At 66.1% G+C, this 27,216-nt stretch overlaps 2 protein-coding genes across 5 annotated transcripts; one reads left to right on the top strand and one right to left on the bottom strand.

The window, feature by feature from the left end:
- Positions 1 to 321: 321 nt before the first annotated feature.
- SLC25A11 (solute carrier family 25 member 11) lies at positions 322 to 16,762 on the bottom strand. 2 transcript variants are annotated; one of them, XM_039499865.1, is made up of 8 exons: positions 16,476 to 16,762; positions 6,206 to 6,358; positions 5,379 to 5,585; positions 5,103 to 5,193; positions 3,620 to 3,710; positions 2,651 to 2,750; positions 2,174 to 2,225; positions 322 to 878 (listed from the first exon to the last, which is right to left on the bottom strand). In XM_039499865.1, exons 2-8 carry the CDS (start codon positions 6,355 to 6,357, stop codon positions 723 to 725), a joined length of 849 nt encoding a protein of 282 aa, XP_039355799.1. In that variant the 5' UTR covers position 6,358; positions 16,476 to 16,762; the 3' UTR covers positions 322 to 722. The 2 variants fall into 2 exon arrangements, with proteins under 2 accessions (XP_039355799.1, XP_039355798.1); XM_039499864.1 differs by lacking the exon at positions 16,476 to 16,762 and adding an exon at positions 8,059 to 8,229.
- On the top strand, positions 9,928 to 26,736 carry RNF167 (ring finger protein 167). 3 transcript variants are annotated; one of them, XM_039499861.1, is made up of 10 exons: positions 9,928 to 10,105; positions 16,839 to 16,950; positions 17,078 to 17,158; positions 17,811 to 17,933; positions 18,675 to 18,762; positions 19,102 to 19,192; positions 19,734 to 19,839; positions 20,449 to 20,542; positions 24,497 to 24,577; positions 26,155 to 26,734. In XM_039499861.1, the coding sequence occupies exons 2-10, from the start codon at positions 16,858 to 16,860 to the stop codon at positions 26,463 to 26,465; spliced, it is 1,068 nt and encodes a 355-aa protein (XP_039355795.1). In that variant the 5' UTR covers positions 9,928 to 10,105; positions 16,839 to 16,857; the 3' UTR covers positions 26,466 to 26,734. The 3 variants fall into 3 exon arrangements, with proteins under 3 accessions (XP_039355795.1, XP_039355794.1, XP_039355796.1); XM_039499860.1 differs by lacking the exon at positions 9,928 to 10,105 and adding an exon at positions 13,395 to 13,545; XM_039499862.1 differs by lacking the exons at positions 9,928 to 10,105; positions 17,078 to 17,158 and adding an exon at positions 13,395 to 13,545 and having other exon boundaries at positions 26,155 to 26,736.
- Positions 26,737 to 27,216: the final 480 nt, after the last annotated feature.

The following is a 27,216-nucleotide window of genomic DNA, read 5'->3' as shown; positions in this document are numbered from 1 at the left end:
ACCAAGACGGCGTGGCCAAGACGCACCGTGTCCGAACCGGCGCGTCTCTGCGCTAACGTCCGGCCTCGGCTCTGCTCTGAGAAGGTGGCTGGGCGCCTGGGTCCCTGCCGAGCGGACACAGCTCTCGCAGGGCAGAGCTCGCCAGGTGGAGCAGGCTGGAGCCCCGAGGTGCAGCCGACCCTTAGGCATCGTGGGAGCGCTTGGGGGTTCCTCGGAGGGTCTGTTTAAAAGCTGGGGTGTAACTTAGGTGCTGCTGCAGAGCGTTACCCAGGTGTCTTTCCTCCCCGCCCCCCCGCAGGAACCCCAAAGCAAACATGCCCGTAGGACCATGATCTGTTTACTGAGTTCAAAGCAAAGAGACGGGGGAGAGATAAGACCTACAGCTCGCACGCGGGTCGGCCATTGCTACCCGAGGGCTTGCGTTGGCAGGTACCGGCCCAGTCTTGGCCCCCCCCCAAGAAATAATCCAGAGACGTCTGGAGCACCCCACCCCAGTCCAGACAAGCTGTGCCAGCCTCCCCACCGCTCCTTTCACGTGATTCGGGGAACAGGGACGAAGGGTGACGTGACTGACAGCAAACACACGGGAAGGGGAGGGGCTCCAGCCAGATCCTTGCTTCGGAGCCCGGGGAGAGCCGGGGCCGGTTCCCCAGCGGCAGGCCCGGCGGAGGTGCTGCGGCCTGGGGAGGGGGCGCCCAGCCAGGGCAGGGCAGGGCCTCCTCTTAGGCACTGAGGAAGAACGTCTTGTAGAATGTGTTCATCTGCTCGAGGAAGATGAAGGTCAGGACGGTGTGGGGGCCCAGGCGGGCGTAGTAGGGGGTGAAGCCCTTCCAGAGGCTGAAGAACCCCTCGTGGCGGACGACTTTCAGCAGCACATCCTGGAATTCAGAAAGCAGAGGTGAGTACGGGGGGGGCAGGCGGCGCTGCGGGGCCGCCACGCCCGACGCCCCGCGCTGGCCCCGGCCGGCGAACGCCCCTGCGCTGGCTAGTCGCTCGGGCAGGCGGTGGGGTGCTGGGTTCTGTCACTGCCTGTGTAGCCTCCAGAAAGCCACTTCTCAATCTCGCGCTCTCTGCCTCAGTTTCCTGAGCTCCCGGAGCGGGGGCTGAGCCTCCTTTAATGAATATCGGCGGAGCACTGTCAGTCCAGCCCCATATCTGACAGACCACTGCCCCCCAGTGGCCAGATGCATTCAGGCCGGGGGGAGAGACTCCCGTCCCCCTCTCGCACAGCGCAGCCTGCGTAGATTGAAGGAGGCCGCCACGCTGACCGTGACCATCGAAGGTCTTCGCTGGACTGCCAGCCTGCGTCCCCTCGGCTTTCCCTAGACACGGGCATGGGGAGAAGTGTTTTCTCCCCTGCCCCAGCGCCACCGGTTCACACCCTGGGTGGTGCCGGGCGAGTGGCTCCGAGTTCAAAGCCTGATCACAACGTTCCTCCGGAGGCGACGCGACTGGGGGGGCTCCCTGCCCAGCGGGAGACTCGGCAGCAGTGAGGATTCCTGAACTGACCAGCACAGAGCGGGCGTTCTCGGAGGGAAATAACCTGCCTGTCGAGGTCACTTTCCTAGCCGCGCCGTAGGGGCTCAGAGCCCCCTGTATGTGGGCTGAGGCGGTGCCCCACACTGGGCACCCTAGGACTCCACGGGCCCACTCTCACCACCGAACATTTACCCTGAATTTCTCCAGCTTCCAGCCCTCGGGCCGGGTTAGACCTTACTAAAGATCTGTTCCCCACGTCGGTACTTCCGGACCGGGGTCAGTCACCCCTTCGCTGCCTCTTCCCTGAGCTCCTGGAGTCTCTCACTTCTCCTGGCTCTTTGCCCCCTCTCCGGTTGAGTCACCCCCCGGCAGGGCCTGATCCGGCAGTGAAATCGCCTCCCTGCCCCTACGCAAGAGTCCCGCTTACGCAGCCCGGGATGGCATTCGCCCTGTTGGTCACAGCGTCGCCCCGGGAGCTCACGTTCCGCTGATCATCCACCCCGCCCCCCAACTGGCAGCTCCCGTCCATTTCCCCACGGCCGGGAGGGAAGCACAGCCGCGCTGTCGATAGAAACCTGCCCCACGGCGCGGCGGCGCGAACCCGCCCTCTGGACACAGGGGGCAGGAACCCAACACCCCCAAGGGCACAAGGCGGCGGATCCCAGCAGGCCCCCCGGCTCCAGCTGTCGCTTACCAGCCCGTTCTTGTACTCCGGCTTCCCGTCGATCATCCGCATGTTCTGAATCCTGCGTGCCGGGAGGAGAGGGGGGAGGAAGCTTTAGCCAGCAGCAGGCGTGTATTTAAAGCCACTTATTTAGACAGCGAGATCAGTTTCCACGTAGCTAGGAGGTCAAGGGTGGATCTGGGACACAGGGAAGCCTGCAGCCCAGACCAGCTTTGCCCTGGGATCCTTGCAAGCGGCCCCCCGAACAGGTGCACTCTGGGTAATGCTCCCTGCCCCTGGGGGGGTGGGGAAGGGTTCAAATCCCGTGGCCTGTTCGCTGCTGACATGGGGTGATTCCCTCCCGTGGCGATGGGCAGAACTCACCAGCTCAGCTCACGAATGACGGAGCAGGGGTGGATTCCACCGGCCCCACAACCCTCCGCTCCCTATTCCTGACCCATCTCCGTGCCCCCTGCCGCGGGCACACCCAGCGCTCCTGCCACTCGCCTGGTCTTGGCGATATCCACCGGCATGGAAGCAGCAGTGGTCACCAGCCCGCTGATCATGCTGGCACAGAAATGGCAGAAGATGTTGTCTCGGAAGTAACCTGCAGGGGAGAGAGAGGGGGAGGGTTTTACAGCCCCCCCCCGAGGGTCAGAGCTTAGCCAATCAAGCACCCATGTCACTGAGGGTCAGAGCAGGGGGGCTGGGAGCCAGGACTCCTGGGTTCTCTCCCGGCTCTGGGAGGGGAGTGGGAGCTGGTGGGTTAGAGCAGGGGGGGCTGGGAGCCAGGACTCCTGGGTTCTCTCCCCGGCTCTGGGAGGGGAGTGGGGGCTGGTGGGTTAGAGCAGGGGGGGCTGGGAGCCAGGACTCCTGGGTTCTCTCCCCGGTGCTGGGAGGGGAGTGGGGGCTGGTGGGTTAGAGCAGGAGGGGCTGGGAGCCAGGACTCCTGGGTTCTCACCCCGGCTCTGGGAGGGGAGTGGGGACTGGTGGCTTAGTGCAGGGGGGCTGGGAGCCAGGACTCCTGGGTTCTCTCCCCGGCTCTGGGAGGGGAGTCGGGGGCTGGGAGCCAGGACTCCTGGGTTCTCTCCCCGGCTCTGGGAGGGGAGTGGGGACTGGTGGGTTAGAGCAGGGGGGGCTGGGAGCCAGGACTCCTGGGTTCTCTGCTCAGCTCTGGGAGGGGAGTGGGGGCTGGTGGGTCAGAGCAGCAGGGGCTGGGAGCCAGGACTCCTGGGTTCTCTCCCCGGCTCTTCCACTGAGATAGTGGGAAGCCGCCCTGCCCCCTCTCTGTGGTTCTGTCCAACGTGAGTAACACTTCACTACCTCCTGGGGGGCAGTCAGGACTGGGTAGCACGGGAGCTGCCCCAATCCTAACACTGGCACGTTGGTCGGCCCGAGTAACTGGAACCCGGCTGGAGTGCGGTGCTCTCCCTCAGCCCTGCATTCTACGTCAGACACAGCGGGACCGGGACTTACCGGAGCCCAGCAAGAACTGCTTGGACTGCGAGTAGGAGGCTAACTGGGCAGCGTTCACGACCACCGCTCTGGCCATGGTGGGGACACAGCCCTGGGAGGCAGAGAGAGGAGAGGCAGTTAACGGGGGTGGGAGGGGACGCAGGGAACACCATGCAGACCCGAGGATGGGGAATCTAAGCGCATGCCTTGCCTGAGAAGCAGAGGCCTGCCACAGACTAACACCCCGTCGGCCCCCTGAACGTGTTTGCCCATAGGCTGTGTGGCATTACGCCCCACAGTAATGATAGGATTATGGCATAACTACGATGTATTTTGTGCAAGATACGCCCTGTAAGATGTCATTGAAACGGTTCTGATTCACTGAATACGATTATCCTATTTGCAATGCATGTATCATTTGGGTATCTGAAGTTAAGAATGTTGTTAATGCATCTATTACAAATGTGTTTGCACCTGGGGAACGCCCACTTGACAGAATGCAGTCAGGTGCAATGGCTGGCTGGGAACAAGGCAACGGACCATTAGGGTCAAGAAAAGGGCTTAGAAGATGCTAATCTCCCCCTGGGGAGGCTCAGGGTTATGGTACTGGACTCCATCTTGGAACGCCAGTATTTTTCCACTGCGGGGCGTGGGAACCAAGCTTGAAAACAAAGGGGTTCCCGCCATAAGCACAAGCTATTTAAGGCAGGAGAGTGGCATCATCCTGGTTCTTCTTCACTGACTCCCCATCCAAAGGAGACGCTTGGAAACACCTGAGAAACAAGGACTGGACTGGGGAGAAGGGATGGACCCAGGCGAGAGGGATTTCTAGCCTGTGAAAGAAATACCTGGAGTTTTCAGCTGCAAGCAAGTGCAGCTTGCCTTCAAGAATCTCTGCAATCTGCCTAAAACTGCGTTTGCTAGACATACCCGATTTCTTTAAGTTAAGATTGTTTTCGTTTATTTACTAGGTAAATAACATACCCGATTTCTTTAAGTTAAGATTGTTTTCGTTTATTTACTAGGTAATCTGCTGTGATCTGTTTGCTATCCCTTATAATCACTTAAACTCCATCCTCTGTAGTTAATAAACTTATTTTTGTGTGGTCTAAAACCAGCGTGTGGAAGTCACACCAGGAGGCAAGAAGCTGGGTATGTTCCCCTCCCCAGTGAGGAAGGGGGCGAATTCCAGGAGCCGCTATCGTTTGAGTATCTGGGCAGTCCCTTAGCTGAAGCCTTCCCCCGCAGACCTGATCTCAGCGTCTGCGGCTGCTTTTGCAGCTGGGTGAATGCGGGTGAAAGTGTGAGACCAGGAGCACGTCTGCAGCTTGTCACAGCATTACAGGGTGAGTGGGAGCCCAGGCTGGTGGGTCAGGCGGGCTCAGTGGTACCCCGGGGGGGAGCCGTCACAGGCTGATCCCACAAACCCAGCCGCCCCCCACCTCCCAAACAAATTCTCCTGGGTGCATGTGCCGCCGGGCCTAGCCTCTAACGAGCGCCGTACCCGCCAGAGTGTCAGCACGCCCTCCTCGCGGGTTATCCTCAGCAGCGCGTTGAAGACGTTGGTGTAGCCTCTCCTCTGGTCGGGGGGCAGCCTGGGGACAGGAACAGAGGAGGGGAGCGAGGGGGCAGTTCAGAGGCATAGACCCCCTCGGAGCATGGCCTAGTGGGTTGCAGCAGCAGCCTGGGGGCCCCAGGTTTCTCACGGGCGCTAGCGGCACGGCCGCCCGGCGAGGACACAGCGGCATGACCGCATCACCCGCAGTTCAACCCCGCTCACCTGCCGTCCGCCGTCATCCTGATGAGCGCCACCTCGGCCGGCGTGCCCACAAAGGCCCCGGTGGCCCCCGCCGTCATGCCGATCCCCGCCTTCATGAAGAAGTTGGGCGGCGTGCCGTCCGCCTTGGTGAGCTTCTCGAAGAGGATGGTGTAGATGCCCAGCCGGGTGGTGGTGTAGGTGGCCTGTCTCAGAAGCCCTGCCGACAGCCTGGCAAAGGGGGGAGGGTTATGGGCCTGCGTGGCTGCTGGACACCTGGGTCCTCGGCCCGGGTCCAGCTCTGCAGCAACCATGAGAATTCGGTGCGTTTGCTCACAGGGCCCGAGGCCGGGCACTCCCGCGACACAGGACACGGGTCCCGCCAGCACCACGCGTGCCCCTGCCCTCGCGAGCACCCGGCTTTACCGCAGGGGAGCAGAACTGACAGACGTTAACACTGTACCCGCGCCGGGCTCAACCCGTTTCTCACAGGGCCAGTCAGCGCCCGCCGCGGGCAACGATCCTGGTCACTACGGAGCTGGGGCTGTGGTACAATGTGTCCCATTCCCAGCCCCCCCCCCACACACACAAAGCAGCCTGTCCCCTGCCTTGGGGACGGATCAGAGCTGGCAGCCCCTGGTGGGCAAAGGCCCCGTGTTCCCACCACCACGATGGGGCCGGATCCGAGCCAGCGCCCCCTACAGAGGAGAGGCCCTGCCTCCCATTCCCTACCTCCCTGAGCCAGCCAACCTCCCACCCTGGGGCTGATGCCCCCCTAGAGGGGAATGGCCCCATGCCCCGTGTCAGAACAAAGGAGGCCTCGCCAATCACCCCTCCCCGCCCCCTCGTACCCGGTGTAGATGCCGCGGACGCCTTCCTTCCTGAGGATGCTCCTGACGGCGTGAAAGCTGGTTTTGTACTCCTTGGTCTTGGCTCCTTCCCCGCTCAGCTGCATGCGGTTCTTCACCAGGTCCAGGGGCTGCACGAAGACGGTCGCCCCCATGCTGCAGAGCCACAGAGAGTATTTCACCAAGGACGGAACGGAGGAGACCGGCCTACCCGGCGCCGTTCACGAGGGTCTGAAGCGACCATCTGTGTTGGGATCCCGGCTCAGGACCCCACTGAAGCTTTGGGGGGATATTCTCCTCCATTGCTCACAGGGGAGCCAGGCGCCCGCTCCTCTAGCTGTACCCACTACAAACACTGGGCGGTTTATCCATAAGTGGGACTAGCCAGCTGGCCAAGAAGCGACTGCCACAGCTGGCCAGCCGGCCCCAGCCTTCAAAGCATCAGGGCCAAAAGTCAGACAACTCTCGGACACGCACTCCGCTTCGGACTCTGACCCACGCGGAAGACGGTGCTTGTTTATCGACGCCACAACCCCCCATTTCGAGAGGAGATTTAGGAAGTTACGAACATCAGTGGAAACACTCGTCTCGCTTGCTCTGGACAAGCAAGAGGTGGCACCGATTTACCGGGCCCCTTGGACGCGCGGGTTAGAAAACTCTCACCACGGAGGATGAAAGACTTTAGCCTGTTCTCTGATTCCCCTGGGCCCGAGAGGGAAGAGACCCTGTATCCTCCTGCAGCCAGCCAGTGCCCCCGGAAGCTGCTCCCTAGAGGTGCAAGGATCCCAGGGGGCCAGATGCTAGGAGGACATTTGCTAGGCACGTGCTGATGAGGATTAAGAGTGAGAGAAACAGCTCATGGGGGGAGGGGGGCACATTGTCCCTCTCAAACCCCCTACTCAGGCAAAATCCCTGCCCCTCCTGCCCAAGGAAACCCTCAGGCTGCAACAAGTGGATTAACATTTTTGGCCACGCAAAGAGGCAACACCAGGCTTTGCTACACACATAATCCCCACACTGCGCCAGTGTGCCAAATCCTGGCTCCCAGCCCCCCTGCTCTGACCCACCAGCCCCCACTCCCCTCCCAGAGCCGGGGAGAGAACCCAGGAGTCCTGGCTCCCAGCCCCCCCTGCTCTAACCACCTGCCCCAGAGGGGTCTCTGATGGTGTAAGGGATGGGCCATGGGGGAAGCTCTGGGGGGTGGAGATGAGGCTGTGGGGAGGGGTCACAAGGGAGGGCGCTGAGGGTGGGTGGGGAAGGGGTCACTGGGGGAGGGGTCACGTGGGGATGGGGGAGAGGTCAGTGGGGCAGGGGTCACGCTGTGGGGTGGGGAGAGGTCAGAGGGGAGGGGCCACGTGGGGGTGGGGTCACACGGGGTGGGGAGGGGTCAGGGAGGGGCACAGGGGGTGGGGAGGGTCACGCTGGGGTGGGGAGGAGTGGGGCAGGGGTCGCGCTGAGGGGGTGGGGAGGGTCAGCAGGTCAGGGGTCGCGCTGGGGAGGGTCAGTGGGTCAGGGGTCGCGCTGAGGGGTGGGTGGGGAGGGTCGGTGGGGGTGGGGAGGGGTCAGGGGTCACGCTGAGGGGGTGGGTGGGGAGGGGCCGGTGGGGGTGGGGAGGGGTCAGGGGTCGCGCTGGGGTGGGTGGGGAGGGTCAGGGGAGGGGTCAGAGGGGGCGGGGAGGGGCCGCTGAGGGGTCAGAGGGGAGGGGTCGCGCTGAGGGTGGGCGGGGAGGGGTCACTGGGGAGGGGGGGAGGGGCGCTGGGGGTGGGCGGGGAGGGGTCAGTGGGGAGGGGCGGGGTCAGGGGTCACGCTGGGGGGGTCGCTGAGGGGGTGGGTGGGGGAGGGGCGCGCGCGCTAACCCGGCCAGGCCCCCGAACAGGAACTTCACGGCCTTGGGGGAGGTTTTGGGCCGCTCGGGCCCCGCCGCCGCCGCCGCCGCCATCGCCGGGTCCGGCCGGGCCGGGACCAAGGTGACTCCGGCGCCGGGTCTGGCGCGAGCGAGCCCGGCTGCGCGCGCAGCCACCAGCGCTCCCGGGGGGGGGGGAGATGCGCGCGCAGCCACCAGCGCTCCCGGAGAGGGGGACGATGCGCGCGCAGCCAGACCCTCCCTCTCCCCCTGAGGGGTTTGCGCGCGTGGCGGCGGGGCAGCCGCTTTTGGCGGGAACGGCGGTTGCCGTTGCCGTTGGGGGCGCGCGGGGCTCCTGAGGAGGGGGAGGGGCCAGCAATAAATACTACGCGGGACGGGGAGGGGGGAGGATAAATACTCCACCCCCCAGAACTAATACTGGGGGGGGGCGCCCTTGCAGGGACACCTGCGCAGAACACCCCGGGGCAGTACTCCCCGCCCCCCCCAACAATACTCGAGTACTGATACTCGGCCCCTACCAGTGATACTGGTATACTCCAGGGGATACTCCACCCTGGGGCAATACTCAGGTGTGAGGGTACATACAAAGACACACATACCCACACCCCCAATAATACTCGGGTAACAAAGTCCTCATGACAGGCTCAGCTCGGTGGCCTCCAGAAATAATGTGCTGGACCCAAAAGTACTCCCCCCCCGGTAATACTTGGGGATCAATACTAGACACCCAATGTCCCTTACAAATAATACCCCAGGAGGTAAATACTCAGAGGACAGTACCACCCATAAATAATACTCTAGGATCAATCTTCAGCACCGTGTCCTCTACAAATACCCAGGGAGGGAATAAATACTCCATACGCGCCCCAGAAATAATACTCAGGAAACACTCTTCAACCACTAACGTCTCTTGAGAAATAACACTTAGGGGTCAAGGTCAATCTTAAAATGGCCAATGCTGGCACTTAGAAATACCAGGAGATTAATACTCAATAACCAATGCTGCCCCCTCAGACCTAATGGGAGATTAATAGTCAACCGCCACCATCGCCCTCCTCAAAAATAATCCTTGGCGGTTGAGCCTCAATCATTGTTGATTACTACTCAACCAATACCACCTCTGCAGACTCGGCATTAACAATCAACTGCCAACATTGCTTCCTTCGGAAATAATACTTGGGGGAGTTGATCTTCAACTGTCAATGCCCCCCCCCAGCAATAATACTTGGTGTGACGTACTACGTATAATTTTATGAAAATAAGCTAATGAGTGTGAATATAATGTAACTGGAATATGCTTCATGCAAAAGTCTCATTACAAAGCTTGTAATCTACTGAGGGAGGTCAACCTATTTGTACACATGTATAATTCTTGGCTCACACTTTGCATAATTACAATAGGACCTCAGAATTATATTTCATATTTCTAGTTTCAGATGCAAGAATGATACATTTGTACAAATAGCATGACCACACTCAGCAGATTACAAGCTCCGTACTGATACCTTACAAGAGACCTTTTGCATGAAGCATATTCCAGTTACGTTATAGTCACACTCTAGCATATTTTCATAAAATCATATGGAGTGCAACGTCACACTCGGGATTAATCTGCAATAGCTAATGGTGCTCCTTATGAAACAGTACTTGGCAATCAATGCTCAAACACCAGAAATAATACTCAAGGAATTAATACTCCTAATGCCTCAACATCCCTGATTTAACCACTAGACCCCCCAACCCCAAGCTGGGGAGAGAACCCAGGAGTCCTGGCTCCCAGCCCCCCTGCTTTAACCCCACAGACCCCACTCCCCTCCCAGGGCCAGGGAGAGAACCCAGGAGTCCTGTGTATGTAGCATGGAGGTGAGGCAATATCGACCAGTTCTGTGCTACCATTTTTCCACTTTCCGACAGTATTTGCACAGACCAGGAATTCCCCTATCCTTGCCAAGAGACTACAGCTCGACGTAGGCCCCTTCTCGATGCTACACGTGGACATGATCCTAGGATTCACTTCCGAGCCCTCCAGTTACCAGCTGGTGAGCCACGCACGCAATCCGTCGTGCCAAACGCCTGCGTGCAAATGACACGCCAAGGATAAACCGCTACGGCTCCGATCTGGCTTACCCCTGGCACCTCGATCTGCTCCCTGCAGGGCCGGGCTGGATCGGACGGGTGCTTCAGAGAGGGCTGCCAGTTTTGCGCCCCGGTAGCTACCGCTCACTCCCAACGAGCTTCCAGCTTCTACCTACGAGGGTACGGGGTGCCCCATGCAGGGACATCAGTGTTTCCATACCAGCTTCAAAACAGCGACTCAGCATGGTTACCGCACCCCCTGGCTTGACGTGGTTCCCATCGCATACAGGCTTTCCAGCGTGGTTCAATGGGTCTCAGCACCCCCACTGTACAAACTGTTCCAGCCCCCCCGTTACCAGCTTCCTGCGTCCCCCCAGCAGCTGCTTCCCTGCCGTCGCTCAGGGCTCTGGCCTGCTACCCCGTCGGACAGCAATTAGAAACAGCAGCTGGAGCAACTCCCCTCAGTGTTTTGGGGCTGACCACCGCGAAATAAGAAAAAGAAAATGGGGAGGGGGGGACGCTGAGCTGCAGCCCCTCTGCTCTGCCCGGTATAGGCTCAAAGCAAACTCTGGAAATTATTCCCATGCCAGCAAGCCCGTCAGGATCCTGCAGTGCTTTGTGCCCCCCCTCGCCCCCAGGCGTCGCACCGCTTCCTCCGCCTCCGTGGGGCGGAGCGGCTCGCTGGGGGGAGACTTGGGTGGAGTCAGAATAGGGGATCCCCAGCTCCAGGTACCTGCCAAGGAGACACCCCCCTCCCCCCCACCAGCAAAGCTTCCAGGGACAAGATGCAGGGCCTTGTGCTCCTGAATTGCCCAGCGCTTCCAGGAGTACGTCTACATGGAGCCCAGAGCCGTGGGCCCCATGCCGGAGCGTCCACACTGTCCTGTCAACCTGGCTGTACAACGGCGGGAGCCGGGTCGCACGGCCGGGCTAACGCGGCCACACTTCTGACCGGGGACCGTGGCTTGAGCTGCGTCCACACTGCGAAATGTGGCTTTGCAGCGGAGACAGGACAGTCTCCCGGAGGGAGGGAAAGTGCTCTCCTGTTCCTAGGTGGGGCACGAACTGCTGGAAGGGCGTCGCTCACTAGATGGCAGCACGGCCCGTGCAAATAAAAAAGGCCCAACTGTCTAGGCAGAAGACACCCACTAACTCTCTGCTAGGACTCCTGGGAGGGGCGCCAGCACCCGTGGGTGGCAGTCTTGGCAAAGCAGGTTTTGCACCTCGGGCCGAAGCGCGCTGCATGCTGCTACAAGCTCCCGGAGTCCCATGCCTTCCGTTTGGTTTCGCACCAACTTCTGTCCTTCTTTCCGTGAGCTGGTTGGAAGGGGAGACCAGACTGGGCTGGGGGGTAACATGCCCTCTGCAGAGCCCCCCACCCTGCAGAGGGGTGCCCCCTGGAAATGTGAGACCTTGGGGGTGACAGCACCCCTGACTGAATCACCAATTCCACCTCCCAACAGCACCCTGGGGTTATTTACTTAGAGCAACCCGACCCAACCCTCTTTTGACTAATCACGTCATCTTATTGACTAGGTGGTTTATTGTAGCGCTCGGGAGCCCCCGTCACGGGCCAGCACCCCGCAGCGCTAGGTGCTGTACAAATACACCCTGTCTGAAAGAGCTCCCAACCTACGTCTCAGACGAGAGACGGCTTCAGACAGGCAGGGGAAACAATGAGACAATACCAGACGGGAAGTGATCTCAGCGCACCAGCAGCCCCACGCTGCTCGAGTTTTTCGCAGGCGTCCGTGGCCTCTATATTTGCCATGCCCTGCCCAATAAGCTGGCCACGTTTCTCTACGCGGCCCTGCAAACCGCAGGGCTCGGGCAGACTGGGTTTAAAACAAACGACCACGCAGCAGCCCAGAAATCCCGGCCGCCGTTCGCGCGGCCGGTACCCAGCGCATCGGGAGATCGGCAGGGGTTGGAGGAGGCAGCGGGCCGGGGCTGAGCTCCTGAGAACGGAGGAGGCCAGGTCGGGAAGGACGGGTGTCGGCGGGGTCCATGCCCAGCAACTCCGACCACGACACACACGCACAAGAAAAAGACACCAAACGGAAAACGTGCCGCTGTTGTGCCAGGCACAGCACGGAGCCTCCATCCGAGATTGGGGTGCCAGGCCCTGCACACGGCCCCCCAGAACTGAGCTCGGGGGCGCCCCACTGTGCTGGGTGCTGCCCGGACCCCTGAGACCAGGAGCATCTCAGCCACAGAGGGATGCAGCCTCGCCCGGCCCAGGGCTGGGGGGGGAAACTGAGGCACCAGGTGGGGACACAGCAAGTTAGTTTGCACAGCTCAAGATGGAACCCAGGAATCCTGGCTCCCGGCCCCCCTGCTCTAACCCACCAGCCCCCACTGCCCTCCCAGAGCCGGGGAGAGAACCCAGGAGTCCTGGCTCCCAGCCCCCCCAGCTCTAACCACCAGCCCCCACTCCCCTCCCAGAGCCGGGGAGAGAACCCAGGAGTCCTGGCTCCCAGTCCCCCCTGCTCTAACCCACCAGCCCCCACTCCCCTCCCAGAGCCGGGGAGAGAACCCAGGAGTCCTGGCTCCCAGCCTCCCTGCTCTGACCCACCAGCCCCTACTCCCCTCCCAGAGCCGGGGAGAGAACCCAGGAGTCCTGGCTCCCAGACCCCACACTCTAACCCACCAGCTCCCACTCCCCTCCCAGAGCCGGGGAGAGAACCCAGGAGTCCTGGCTCCCAGCCCCCCTGCTCTGACCCACCAGCTCCCACTCCCTCCCAGAGCCGGGGAGAGAACCCAGGAGTCCTGGCTCCCGGCCCCCCCTGCTCTAACCACCAGCCCCCACTCCCCTCCCAGAGCCGGGGAGAGAACCCAGGAGTCCTGGCTCCCAGCCCCCCCAGCGCTAACCCCCCAGCCCCCACTCCTCTCCCGGAGCCAGGAGAGAACCCAGGAGTCCGGGCTCCCAGCCCCCCCTGCTCTGACCCACCAGCCCCCACTCCCCTCCCAGAGCCAGGGAGAGAACCCAGGAGTCCTGGCTCCCAAGCCCCGGCTCTAACCCACCAGCCCCACTGCCCTCCCAGAGCCGGGGAAAGAACCCAGGAGTCCTGGCTCTCAGCCCCCCTGCTCTGACCCACCAGCCCCCACTCCCCTCCCAGAGCTGGGAGAGAACCCAGGAGTCCTGGCTCCCAGCCCCACTGCTCTGACCCACCAGCCCCACTCCTCCCAGAGCCAGGAGAGAACCCAGGAGTCCGAGTTCCTGGGAGAGGAAGTGTTGCTCCTCCTCCTCTCGCGAGAGCTTGTAGCTCCCATGTTCCCGGGAGGAGGTTTGTAAACAGGAGGAGCCAGAGGGGAGACCCCCCCCCAGCTTCCTGCAGCGCGAGGGGGACCCCGCTCCCGAGCCAGCCCCGACCAGGGGAGCAGCCCCCGCCGGCCAGAGCAGGTCAGTGGGGGGTCCCCACTTGTACACTGGCTGGATAAGGGGGGGCTGGGAGGGGAGGGGGTGCAGCTGGTGAGGGGGGCTGAGAGGGAGGGCTGCTGGGGGCTGGGCGGGAGGGGTGCAGCTGGGGAGGGGGCTGAGAGGAGGGGGCTGCTGGGGGCTGGGCGGGGAGGGTGCAGCTGGGGAGGGGGCTGAGAGGGGAGGGGGCTGCTGGGGTACTGGAGGGAGGGTGCAGCTGGGGAGGGGGCTGAGAGGGGAGGGGGCTGCTGGGGGTACTGGAGGAGGGGTGCAGCTGGGGAGGGGCTGAGAGGGAGGGGGCTGCTGGGGGCTGGAGGAGGGGGTGCAGCTGGGCAGGGGCTGAGAGGGCAGGGGCTGCTAGGGGTTGGGAGGAGGGGTACTGGAGGGGAGGGGGTACAGCTGGTGAGGGGGGCTGAGAGGGGAGGGGGCTGCTGGGAAGGGGGGTTAGAGAAGGGATTCCCCCATTTGGGGAGAGGGTTCTGTAGGGAATGGGGGCTCAAACAGAGGGGACCATACCCAGCCCAGCCAGGACAATGCCAAGCGTGCACCTCAGCGCCCGGGTGGGGGGTCCCCATGTAACCGGCCCCCCCATCCCAGAGGTGGCTGCATCTCAGCGCCGGGCGAGGGGTCCCTGGGTAACCGGCCGCCCCACCCCAAAGGTGGGCGCATCTCAGCACCGGGCCAGGGGTCCCTGGGTAACCGGCCGCCCCGCCCCAGAGGTGGCTACACCTCAGCGCCCGGGTGGGGGGTCCCCATGTAACCGGCCCCCCAACCCCAGAGGTGGGCGCATCTCAGCACCGGGCCAGGGGTCCCTGGGTAACCTGCCGCCCCGCCCCAGAGGTGGCTGCATCTCAGCGCCGGGCGAGGGGTCCCGGGGTAACCGGCCGCCCGCCCCAGAGGTGGGCGCATCTCAGCGCCGGCGAGGTCCCGGGTAACCGGCCGCCCCCCCCCAGAGGTGGCTGCATCTCAGCGCCGGGCGAGGTCCCGGGTAACCGGCCGCCCCGCCCCAGAGGTGGGCGCATCTCAGCGCCGGGCGAGGGGTCCCCGTGTAAGCAGCCCCCCACCCCAGAGGTGGGCGCATCTCAGCGCCGGGCGAGGGGTCCCCGGGTAACCGGCCACCCCGCCCCAGAGGTGGCTGCATCTCAGCGCCGGGCGAGGGGTCCACGTGTAACCCCCCGCCCCGCCCCAGAGGTGGCTGCATCTCAGCGCCGGGCGAGGGGTCCCTGGGTAACCAGCCGCCCCGCCCCAGAGGTGGGCGCATCTCAGCGCCGGGCGAGGGGTCCCCGGGTAACTGGCCGCCCCGCCCCAGAGGTGGCTGCATCTCAGCGCCGGGCGAGGGGTCCCCGTGTAACCAGCCGCCCCGCCCCAGAGGTGGGCGCATCTCAGCGCCGGGTGAGGGGTCCCCGTGTAACCAGCCGCCCCGCCCCAGAGGTGGGCGCATCTCAGCGCCGCGTTGGTGAGCCAATGGCGCTCCCGAGTGCCGTGTACACGTCCCCTCTGTCCCCCTAACGTGAGCAGTGCTGAGACAGCAGCCCAAGGAGCTCCCCCCCACACAGCTCCCCTCACACCCCTGCCCTAGCGTAGGGAGAAGGGGGCTCACTTTGTGTGACCCCTTCAGCCCTCGGGCCGGCAGCGTGGGCTAGCGGCACGGCCTGGTCCCAGCTTGGCCACTGACCTGCTAGGCAAGGCCCGGCACCTCCGTGCCTCAGTTTCCCTTCCCCACCCGCAGTCCACCGGAGGCTTTCAGAGCGGGGACAGCCCCGTGTGTCTGCTGTGCCCGGCCCCATGGGGGACCCCGATCTTACACCGGGACCTGCCCACTTCCCAGCCAGTCTGGTGCCAGCTCTTCACTCCCGCCCCTGAACTTTGCCCCGTGGCACGGGGACCTCCTGGCAGCCAGGCCGCTGCACCCTCCGTCAGCCTGTGCCAAGCGCCTCCCGGCCTGGGCCAGAAAACCATGAGCGACTCCTGGGTTCTGTCGCTGGCTCTGGGAGGGGAGCAGGGGGGCTGGGAGCCAGGACTCCTGGGTTCTCTCCCCGGCTCTGGGAGGGCAGTGGGGGCTGGTGGGTTAGAGTAGGGGGGCTGGGAGCCAGGACTCCTGGGTTCTCTCCCCGGCTCTGGGAGGGGAGTGGGGGCTGGTGGGTAGAGCAGGGGGGGCTGGGAGCCAGGACTCCTGGGTTCTCTCCCCGGCTCTGGGAGGGGAGCAGGGACTCGTGGGTTGGAGCAGGGGGGCTGGGAGCCAGGACTCCTGGGTTCTGTCCCTGGCTCTGGGAGGGGAGCAGGGGCTGGTGGGTTGGAGCAGGGGGGCTGGGAGCCAGGACTCCTGGGTTCTGTCCCAGAAGAGAGTCGGATCTAGTGGGTTAGAGGAGGAACAACGGCCAATGGACCCCAGCTGGGATCCGGCCCCATTCACCCCACGGGGCAATGGCCCATGGACCGCAGCTGGGATCCGGCCCCGTTGACCCCACAGAGCGACGGCCCACGGACCCCAGCTGGGATCCGGCCCCATTGACCCCACAGAGTGACGGCCCATGGACCCCAGCTGGGATCTGGCCCCGTTGACCCCACAGAGCGACGGCCCATGGACCCCAGCCGGGATCCGGCCCCCTTCACCCCACAGAGCGACGGCCCACGGACCCCAGCTGGGATCCGGCCCCGTTGACCCCACAGAGCGACGGCCCACGGACCCCAGCCGGGATCCGGCCCCATTCACCCCACAGAGTGACGGCCCACGGACCCCAGCTGGGATCCGGCCCCCTTCACCCCACAGAGTGACGGCCCACGGACCCCAGCTGGGATCCGGCCCCGTTGACCCCACAGAGTGACGGCCCATGGACCCCAGCTGGGATCCGGCCCCGTTGACCCCACAGAGCGACGGCCCACGGACCCCAGCCGGGATCTGGGCCCCCCCTTACCCCGGTGCTGTTGTCAGGGGTTCACCGCCGGTGCCCGTCTCACGTCCGCCTGCCGCAGCGCGGCCTCGTGGGCGGTCAATGGGCCCTTTGTCCCGGCTGCGAGCCCCGGGGCCGTCTCTCCGTGCGATCAGGCTGCTGTCGAGCCGGCGGCCGCTCTCCGGGGACGCGCCGCGGGGGGCAGCTCCGGGACTCCGACGGGGCCGGGCTGGGGGCCAGCCCCTCTGGCGCTTTGGAGGGACAGGCTCTGCTCCCAGCTCTGGCACTGACTGTGCCTCGGTTTCCCCTCCCGCCCCGGGCTGTGGGAGTTCTGACGGGGGGGTGCACGCTGGGCTCACGCTGGGCTCCCCCCTCTCCCCCTTCCAGGGCTCCGCTGGCCGCCAGGATGCGACCCGAGCGCGCCTTCCCCAGTCCCGTCGCCGCCCTCCTGCTCCGGGCCTGCCTGCTGCTCCCCCCGGCGGCCGCCTACATCCACGCGGTGAGTGGCCCTGGGGGGGCAAGGGGGGCGATTGTGGGGGCAGGGACCCAGGGAGCGGTCAGATGGGGGGGGCGGGGACCGGAGCCTCCCTCAGGCCAGCCTGAGCCTTCTCCCCCCAACCCCGCAGGTGACGGATCACAACTCCAGCATGGACTTCTCGGACCTGCCGGCCCGCTTCGGGGCCATGCTGCCCCGGGAGGGGCTCGTGGTGCGTAGCTGGCGCTCGGGCGGGCTGGGGGGTTAGAGCAGGGGGGGCTGGCAGCCCGGACGCCTGGGTTCTCTCCCCGGCGCTCGGAGGGGAGTGGGGGCCGGTGGGTTAGAGCAGGGGGGGCTGGGAGCCAGGACTCCTGGGTTCTCTCCCCGGCTCTGGGACGGGAGTGGGGGCTGGTGGGTCAGAGCAGGGGGGGCTGGGAGCCAGGACTCCTGGGTTCTCCCCCAGGGCTCTGGGAGGGGAGAGGGGGCTGGTGGGTTAGAGCAGGGCGGGCTGGGAGCCAGGACTCCTGGGTTCTCTCCCCAGCTCTGGGAAGGGAGTGGGGGCTGGTGGTTAGAGCAGGGGGGCTGGGACCCAGGACTCCTGGGTTCTCTCCCCGGCTCTGGGAGGGGAGTGGGGGCTGGTGGGTCAGAGCAGGGGGGCTGGGAGCCAGGACTCCTGGGTTCTCTCCCCAGCTCTGGGAAGGGAATGGGGGCTGGTGGGTCAGAGCAGGGGGGCTGGGAGGCAGGACTCCTGCGATCTCTCCACGGCTCTGGGAGGGGAGTGGGGGCTGGTGGGTCAGAGCAGGGGGGCTAGAGCCCGGACTCCTGGGTTCTCTCCCGGCTGCAGGCCTGTGGGGTATTGACTCTGGTGTCCTGCTTTGCTCCAGGGCTACCTGGTGGAGGCCAAGCCGAGCAACGCCTGTCAGCCCATCGGGGGCCCCCCGGACTCCAGCAACGTCACCCGGTTCATCGCCCTCATCCGCAGATTCGAATGCAACTTCGACATCAAGGTGGGGGGGGCCTCGGGGGCAGGGATGGAAGGGCAGTGGGCCCTGGGGGGTCAGAGCAGGGGGGCTGGGAGCCAGGACGCCTGGGTTCTCTCCCCGGCTCTGGGAGGGGAGTGGGGGCTGGTGGGTTAGAGCGGCTGGGAGCCAGGACTCCTGGGTTCTCTCCCCGGCTCTGGGAGGGGAGTGGGCGCTGGGGGGTTAGAGCAGGGGTGGGGGCTGGGAGCCAGGACTCCTGGGTTCTCTCCCCGGCTCTGGGAGGGGAGTGGGGGCTGGTGGGTTAGAGCAGGGGAGGGCTGGGAGCCAGGACTCCTGGGTTCTCTCCCCGGCTCCGGGAGGGGAGTCGGGGCTGGTGGGTTAGAGCAGGGGTGGGGGCTGGGAGCCAGGACTCCTGGGTTCTCTCCCCGGCTCTGGGAGGGGAGTGGGCGCTGGGGGGTCAGAGCAGGGGGGGCTGGGAGCCAGGACTCCTGGGTTCTCTCCCCAGCTCGGGGAGGGGAGTGGGGGCGGGTGGGTTAGAGCAGGCGAGGGCTGGGAGCCAGGACTCCTGGGTTCTCTCCCCGGCTCCGGGAGGGGAGTCGGGGCTGGTGGGTTAGAGCAGGGGTGGGGGCTGGGAGCCAGGACTCCTGGGTTCTCTCCCCGGCTCCGGGAGGGGAGTGGGGGCTGGTGGGTCAGAGCAGTGGGGGCCGGGAGTCAGGACTCCTGGGTTCTCTCTCTGGCCCCAACCCGTCCCCCCCCCCCTCGCTGTAGGTGTGGCACGCGCAGCAGGCCGGGTTCGACGCCGCCATCGTCCATAACACGGGATCCGACACACTGCTCAGCATGGACTGGAATGATGGTGAGTGGGGAAGGGGAGGGGAGGGGCTTTCCCTAGGCTCCGCCCCCGAGTTCTGCCATGGGTAGGGGTTACTCTGGGGCTCCCGCCCCCCCTTTGCAGGCTGGATTGTGGCAGCTCCTCGCAGCAATGGGGCAGGAGTGAGACCCCCCCCTTCCACCTCCAATTGTCTCCCCCCACTGCCAGGATCCCCCCAGTCTGCCTCCCTCCCCAGCCTGTGCTCCCCACGCCGCCCGCCTCCCCCAGGGAGAGCCTTGGGCTGAGCTGAACCCACTGTCCGAAGGGCAAACGTCCCCGGGTGTGGGGCGGGCTGAGCCCCTCTGCCGTCTCTCTGCCCCACAGAGAGGATCCGGGAGCAGATCGCCATCCCGTCGGTCTTCGTGGGGGAGACAGCCTCCGACTACCTGCGCTCCCTCTTCAGCTATGAGAAGGGGTAGGCACCTGCAGGGAAACGCCTTAAGCCATGGGGCCCCCCTTCTTCCTCCCGTCCCCCTGCATCCCCCAAGCCCAAAGGAACCCCAGCGGGGGCCAGGCGCCCCCTCTCGGGGCACATTTGGTGTGTCGCCCACCTGGACCCACCTGCCTTGCTCTCCCTGGGTGCTCCGTCAGTAGGGAAGGGACTGGGGTCTGGTGGGTTAGAGCAGCGGGGGCTGGGAGCCAGGACTCCTGGGTTCTCTCCCCGGTGCTGGGAGGGGAGTGGGGGCTGGTGGGTCAGAGCAGGGTGGGCTGGGAGCCAGGACTCCTGGGTTCTCTCCCCGGCTCTGGGAGGGGAGCGGGGGCTGGTGGGTTAGAGCAGTGGGGCCGGGAGCCAGGACTCCTGGGTTCTCTCCCCGGCTCTGGGAGGGGAGTGGGGGCTGGTGGGTTAGAGCAGTGGGGCCGGGAGCCAGGACTCCTGGGTTCTGCTCTGGAGGTGCAGTGGGGGCTAGCGGCCAGCGTCTCCGCCCTGACTGACCCCACTGTCTCCGGTCCCCCAGCGCCCACATTATCCTGATCCCCGAGTACATCTTCCCGCTGGGGTATTACCTCATCCCCTTCACCGGCGTGGTCGGCATCATCATCGCCGTGATGTGCACCATCCTGGTGAGTGACGCCCCATCGCACTGGGCGGCGCACGGGCTGGCAGCCAGGACTCCTGGGTTCTCTCCCTGGCTCTGGGAGGGGAGTGGGGGCTGGTGGGTTGGAGCAGGGGGGGCTGGGAGCCAGGACACCTGGGTTCTCTCCCTGGCTCCGGGAGGGCCGTGGGGGCTGGTGGTTGGAGCAGGGGGGCTGGAGCCAGGACTCCTGGGTTCTCTCCCCGGCTCTGGGAGGGGAGTGGGGGCGGGTGGGTTAGAGCAGGGGGGCTGGGAGCCAGGACTCCTGGGTTCTCTCCCCGGCTCTGGGAGGCGAGTGGGGGCTGGTGGGTTAGAGCAGGGGGGGGCTGGGATCCAGGACTCCTGGGTTCTCTCCCCGGCTCTGGGAGGGGAGTGGGGGCTGGTGGGTTAGAGCAGGACTCCTGGGTTCTCTCCCCGGCTGTGGGAGGAGAGTGGGGGCTGGTGGGTTAGAGCGCGGGGGGTGTGTGTGCTGGGAGCCAGGACTCCTGGGTTCTCTCCCCGGCTCTGGGAGGGGAGTGGGGGCTGGTGGGTCAGAGCAGGGGGCTGGGAAGTCTTGGCGCCCCCCTGAAAGCCCCCCCCCCCCCGTCTGTGCTGGCAGGTCGTTCGCTGTGTGCAGCACCGGAAGAGGCTGCGGCGTAACCGGCTCTCCAAGGAGCAGCTGAAGAAAATCCCTGTGCACAAGTACAAGAAAGGTAACTGGCCACCAGGGGGCGCTGCCACCGGCCACCCCCCCAGGCTGCTGCCCCTCTGGGCGTCAGGGCTCCCCCAATGCCCCGGGGTGGCACTAGGGGGCGCTGTGCTGTAGGGGGCGGGGTTCCCCTGCACCCCAACGTGATACTGGTCCCCAGAGCTGTCCGCAGGTGCAGTGTGTGTGGGGGGGTCCTCAGGGGAGCAGGGGGGCACCTCCCACCCCAGGACGGCCTCTGGGGTGTCAGGGCGGGGCCTTCCCAGCATGCAGTGGGCATGATGGAGGCAGAGCACTGCATGCTGGGAGGCCCCCCATCCAGCCCAGAACTGCCCCTCACCCATCCAGCCTGCAGTGCAGCCTCTCGCCAGCAGGGGGCCCCCCTGCCCCACATCTGTCCCTCCGCAGCCCCTTTTGGATGGGGGTGGGGGGGGGCAGCTCCCATCCCCCCACACCTTGGGCGGGGGGCAGATCAAAGGAACAATCCCTGCAGCTGGGAGGCAGCCGGGAGGGATCTCAGGAGCCCCCTTCGGGGTGCAGGGGAGGGGAAGGGGGGGCTATGGGGGGCCTGGCTGAGCCCCAGCACGAGACGCTGGGAAGTCCCGGGTGCGATCGGTTGCACCCCGACGCCTCCACCTGCCCCGAGTCGCCAAACCCCAAGCGGAGGTGTCAGGCCGGGGAGCGAGCGGCTGTGCCTGAGGGTGTGAGACCGGCTCTGAGCGCTGCCCCCCCCACCCCGCCTCGGCTCCCAGCCCCCTTTGCAGCCCCGGGGCTCACTCATCCACTGCCTGTTTTGGGGGACCCCCGAGTCACCCCCTTTCCCCTCTGTCAGAACCGGGCTGGCTGCTTGCATGCTCACCGCAGGCTAACACGGTGGGAGCCAGGACTCCTGGGTTCTCTCCCCGGCTCTGGGAGGGGAGTGGGGGCTGGTGGGTCAGAGCAGCAGGGCTGGGAGCCAGGACTCCTGGGTTCTCTCCCTGGCTCTGGGAGGGGAGTGGGGGCTGGTGGGTCAGAGCAGGGGGGCTGGGAGCCAGGACGCCTGGGTTCTCTCCCCGGCTCTGGGACGGCAGTGGGGGCTGGGGGGTCGGAGCAGGGGGGGCTGGGAGCCAGGACTCCTGGGTTCTCTCCCCAGCACTGGGAGGGGAGTGGGGGCTGGTGGGTTAGAGCGGGGCTGGGGCCAGGACTCCTGGGTTCTCTCCCCAGCACTGGGAGGAGTGGGGCTGGTGGGTTAGAGCGGGGCTGGGGCCAGGACTCCTGGGTTCTCTCCCCAGCACTGGGAGGAGTGGGGGCTGGTGGGTTAGAGCGGGGCTGGGGCCAGGACTCCTGGGTTCTCTCCCCAGCACTGGGAGGAGTGGGGGCTGGTGGGTCAGAGGCGGGGGCTGGGGCCAGGACTCCTGGGTTCTCTCCCGGCTCTGGGAGGAGTGGGGCTGGGGGTTAGAGCAGGGGGGGGCTGGGAGCCAGGACGCCTGGGTTCTCTCCCCCGCGGCAGCAGCCCGTTCAGACCTGTCCGAGCGCTGGGGGGGGGGGGGGGGCGGTGCAAACCGCAGTGATCCGAGGAGTTGTCACCTCACGGCTGTGAAGTGTTTCGACAGGAGCCGCAGGCCGGCAGCTGGGGGGAGACTGACCGGCCTGCCGGGAGGGGCAGGGGGGGCAGTGTGGGGTCAGCCGGCCCTGCCAGCCTCCAGTCCCCTGTGCTGAGACGCCCACCCCCTCCCCGGGCTGTGGGAGCCCCCAGTCCCCATGGACCTGTCCGAGCTCCCCACGCAGTCTCTGGGGGCCCCCCGGATCCAGCTGCTGTGGGGCTCTGTGGTGCGGGGAACGGGGCGGGGGGCTTCCCTGGCTGGTGCTTGTGGCTCTGGCTTCCTGCCAGCCCTTGCCCAGCCCCTGGGGGGGTCGCTCGTGCAGGGAACGGGGGGGGGGGCAGGGAGAGGCAAGGCTGCTGGAGCAGTGCATGCTGGGAGCTGGGCCACGGCGCCCCACACTTCCACCCCCTTCCTGACCCCTTCCCAGCAGTGTGCAGCTGCCCAGCCCCCTGCAGGCTCAGTGTGCGGGCTGGCGGGTCAGAGCAGGGGGGCTGGGAGCCAGGACTCCTGGGTTCTCTCCCCGGCTCTGGGAGGGCAGTGGGGGCTGGCGGGTCAGAGCAGGCGGGGCTGGGAGCCAGGACTCCTGGGTTCTCTCCCCCGGCTCTGGGAGGAGTGGGGGCTGGTGTGTGTCAGAGCAGGGGGCTGGGAGCCAGGACTCCTGGGTTCTCTCCCAGCTCTGGGAGGAGTGGGGCTGGTGGGTCCGAGCAGGGGGCTGGGAGCCAGGACTCCTGGGTTCTCTCCCCAGCTCTGGGAGGAGTGGGGCTGGTGGGTCAGAGCAGGGGCTGGGAGCCAGGACTCCTGGGTTCGCTCCCCGGCTCGGGGAGGGCAGTGGGGGCTGGCGGGTCAGAGCAGGGGGGCTGGGAGCCAGGACTCCTGGGTTCTCTCCCCAGCTCTGGGAGGGGAGTGGGGGCTGGTGGGTCCGAGCAGGGGGGGCTGGGAGCCAGGACTCCTGGGTTCTCTCCCCAGCTCTGGGAGGGGAGTGGGGGCTGGTGGGTCAGAGCAGGGGGGGCTGGGAGCCAGGACTCCTGGGTTCTCTCCCCAGCTCTGGGAGGGGAGTGGGGGCTGGCTCCCAGGTTCTAGCCCTCGGTCTCCCCCTCCCCCTCGAGCTGCCAGTAGAACCCAGGCGTCCGGCTCCCAGGGAGCCCTAGCAGCCGTTTCCCCGCCGGGCGGGCGCTGAGCGGGCGCTCTCGGGTTGAGTAAGCGCCTGGGGAGGAAGCGGCAGGGGAGCGCTCGCATTTACCTTATAAGGGCTTGAGCCGGAGCGGCTGGGTTCTCTCCGCAGCCCCCTCTGACCGCTTCCCCTCCCGGGCCGGCGCTGGGGGGGGGAGCCGGAGCTTCCTGTTTTCGTCGCTGAGACGCTCGAGCCCTGGAGCTGAGCAGGCAGGAGCTGAACCGGGCCTCGGGTCCCAGCCCTGGCCCAGTGTCCTCAAACGCAGCCACCTCTGGGGCGGGGCGGCCGGTTACCCAGGGACCCCTCGCCCGGCGCTGAGATGCGCCCACCTCTGGGGCGGGGCGGCCGGTTACCCAGGGACCCCTCGCCCGGCGCTGAGATGCGCCCACCTCTGGGGCGGGGCGGCCGGTTACCCAGGGACCCCTCGCCCGGCGCTGAGATGCGGCCACCTCTGGGGCGGGGATGTGGCTGCAAAGGAGAATTTTGGCCTAAGACACCTTCCTGTGAACACATGACCCTAGGGAGACGTTGTCCCGTGCATATCGTTGCTCCTATGTACACTGCTAGGCCTGGCCCCAGGACTCCCAGGTTCTCTCCCCAGCTCTGGCAGGGGGGTGGGGGCTGGTGGTTAGAGCAATAGGGGCTGGGAGCCAGGACTCCTGGGTTCTCTCCCCGGCTCTGGGAGGGGAGTGGGGGCTGGTGGTTAGAGCAGGGGGGGCTGGGAGCCAGGACTCCTGGGTTCTCTCCCCGGCTCTGGGAGGGGGCTGGGGGCTGGTGGTTAGAGCAATAGGGGCTGGGAGCCAGGACTCCTGGGTTCTCTCCCCGGCTCTGGGAGGGGAGTGGGGGCTGGTGGGTCAGAGCAGGGGGGGCTGAGAGCCAGGACTCCTGGGTTCTCTCCCCAGCTCTGGGAGGGGAGTGGGGGCTGGTGGGTTAGAGCAGGGGGGCTGGGAGCCAGGACTCCTGGGTTCTCTCCCCGGCTCTGGGAGGGGAGTGGGGGCTGGTGGGTTAGAGCAGGGGGGCTGGGAGCCAGGACTCCTGGGTTCTCTCCCGGGCTCCGGGAGGGCCGTGGGGTCTGGTGGGTCAGAGCAGGGGGGGTGCTGGGATTTTATCCTCTCACTGTATGAGCTTGCCCTGGTCCCACCCCTTCTGTGTGCCTCAGTTTCCCCCATATGTCAGGGCTAATGACCCCATTCCGTCTCTCTGCCAGGGGACGAGTATGACGTCTGCGCCATCTGTCTGGATGAGTACGAGGAGGGCGACCGGCTGCGGATCCTGCCCTGTGCCCACGGTGAGGACTCCTGGGTTCTCTCCCTGGCTCTGGGAGGGGAGTGGGGGCTGGTGCGTCAGAGCAGGGGGAGCGGGAGCCAGGACTCCTGGGTTCTCTCCTCGGCGCTGGGAGGGGAGTGGGGCTGGTGGTTAGAGCAGGGGGGGTTGGGAGCCAGGACTCCTGGGTTCTCTCCCCAGCTCTGGGAGGGGAGTGGGGGCTGGTGGGTTAGAGCAGGGGGGCTGGGAGTCAGGACTCCTGGGTTCTCTCCCCGGCTCTGGGAGGGGAGTGGGGGCTAGTGGTTAGAGCTCAGGGGGCTGGGAGCCAGGACTCCTGGGTTCTCTCCCCGGCTCTGGGAGGGGAGTGGAGGCTGGTGGTTAGAGCAGGGGGGGCTGGGTGCCAGGACTCCTGGGTTCTCTCCCCGGCTCTGGGAGGGGAGTGAAGGCTGGTGGTTAGTGCAGGGGGGGCTGGGAGCCAGGACTCCTGGGTTCTCTCCCCGGCTCTGGGAGGGGAGTGGGGGCTGGTGGGTCAGAGCAGGGGGGCCTGGGAGCCAGGACTCCTGGGTTCTCTTCCAGCTCTGGGAGGAGTGGGCTGGTGGGTTAGAGCAGGGGCTGGGAGCAGGACTCCTGGGTTCTCTCCCCGGCTCTGGGAGGGGAGTGGGGGCTCGTGGTTAGAGCCCTGGGGGCTGGGAGCCAGGACTCCTGGGTTCTCTTCCAGCTCTGGGAGGGGAGTGGAGGCTGGTGGTTAGAGCAGGGGGCTGGGAGTCAGGACTCCTGGGTTCTCTCCCGGCTCTGGGAGGAGTGGGGCTGGTGGTTAGAGCAGGGGCCTGGGAGCCAGGACTCCTGGGTTCTCTCCCGGCTCTGGGAGGAGTGGGGCTGGTGGGTCAGAGCAGGGGCCTGGGAGCCAGGACTCCTGGGTTCTCTCCCGGCTCTGGGAGGAGTGGGGGCTGGTGGGTCAGAGCAGGGGTGGAAGCCAGGACTCCTGGGTTCTCTCCCGGCTCTGGGAGGAGTGGGGGCTGGTGGTTAGCGCAGGGGGGCTGGGAGCCAGGACTCCTGGGTTCTCTCCCGGCTCTGGGCGGGGTGGGGGGGCTGGTGGTTCGAGCCGGGGGGGCTGGGTGCCAGGACTCCTGGGTTCTCTCCCCGGCTCTGGGAGGGGAGTGGGGGCTGGTGGTTAGTGCAGGGGGGGCTGGGAGCCAGGACTCCTGGGTTCTCTCCCAGCTCTGGGAGGGGAGTGGGGGCTGGTGCTTAGAGCAGGGTGGCTGGGAGCCAGGACTCCTGGGTTCTCTCCCCGGCTCTGGGAGGGGAGGGGGGGCTGGTGGGTCAGAGCAGGGGGGCCTGGGAGCCAGGACTCCTGGGTTCTCTTCCAGCTCTGGGAGGGGAGTGGAGGCTGGTGGGTCAGAGCAGGGCGGGCTGGGAGCCAGGACTCCTGGGTTCTCCCCCCAGCTCTGGGAGGGGAGTGGGGGCTGGTGGTTAGAGCAGGGGGGCTGGGAGCCAGGACTGCTGGAGGGGAGTGGGTTCTGGTGGTTGTGGGGGGCAGGGAGCCGCCCGGACGCCTGGGTTCCGCTCCGAGTGGCGGGGTGTAACTCTCTCCCGCTCCCCCAGCCTATCACTGCCGGTGTGTGGACCCCTGGCTGACGCGCACCAAGAAGACCTGCCCCGTGTGTAAGCAGCGGGTGCTGCGGACGGCGGAGGACTCGGACTCGGAGGGCGAGGGGCACCCGCCGGGCGAGGCGGAGGAGGAAGAGCAGAGCCACTCGGAGCGAACCCCACTGCTGGGCCCCTCCTCCGCCGCCGGCACCCCCTCCTTCGGCAGCATGGCCGAGGCGCGGGGCCCCCCCTCCGGCGAGGAAGGCTCCGAGGAGGAGCAGGAGGGGCGGCCCCCTGAGGGCCAGGGGGGCAGCATCCTTGTCTGACCCCCGGGTGAGGCGGCTGGTTGGACTCCCCGGGGGCCTCTACCCCCCCGAGCTTTCTTGGTATTTTAACCCATGCACAAAACAGGGCCCCCCGGCGGGGATCTGGCCTTGGACCCCCTTCCTGTGGTGTGGGGTGACCCCCCCCAGCTCCCCTGCAGGCCCTGCCCCAGGGCAGTGATTATGTGCCAAGGCTCCAGGGCTGTGGGACTTGGGGTGTCAGGGCCTTGGGGGGGGATGGGACTTTTGCACAGCTCAGGGTGGGAGGGGCATGGTGGGGGGAGACAGATTCTCTCCCCAGTCCCAGAGGGGAGCGGGGGCTGGTGGGTTAGAGCAGGGGGGGCTGGGAGCCAGGACTCCTGGGTTCTCTCCCCGGCTCTGGGAGGGGAGTGGGGCTGGTGGGTTAGAGCCGGGGGGCTGGGAGCCAGGACTCCTGGGTTCTCTCCCCGGCTCTGGGAGGGGAGTGGGGCTGGTGGGTCAGAGCAGGGGCTGGGAGCCAGGACTCCTGGGTTCTCTCCCTGGCTCTGGGCGGGGAGGGGAGTGGGGGCTGGTGGGGCAGAGCAGGGGGGCTGGGTGCAGGGACGCCTGGGTTCTCTCCCGGGCGGGGGGAGGGGAATGGGGGCTGGTGGGTCAGAGCAGGGGGCTGGGAGCCAGGATGGCTGGGTTCTCTCCCTGGCACTGGGAGGGGAGTGGGGGCTGGTGGGTTAGGGCAGGAGGGGCTGGGAGCCAGGACTCCTGGGTTCTCAGCAGGGCT

This window comes from Mauremys reevesii, linkage group 14 (assembly GCF_016161935.1).
Source record: "Mauremys reevesii isolate NIE-2019 linkage group 14, ASM1616193v1, whole genome shotgun sequence".
NCBI classification, from domain to species: domain Eukaryota; kingdom Metazoa; phylum Chordata; order Testudines; family Geoemydidae; genus Mauremys; species Mauremys reevesii.
The sequence above is the reverse complement of the archived record's forward strand: the minus strand, read 5'-3'. Positions and strand labels throughout refer to the sequence as shown.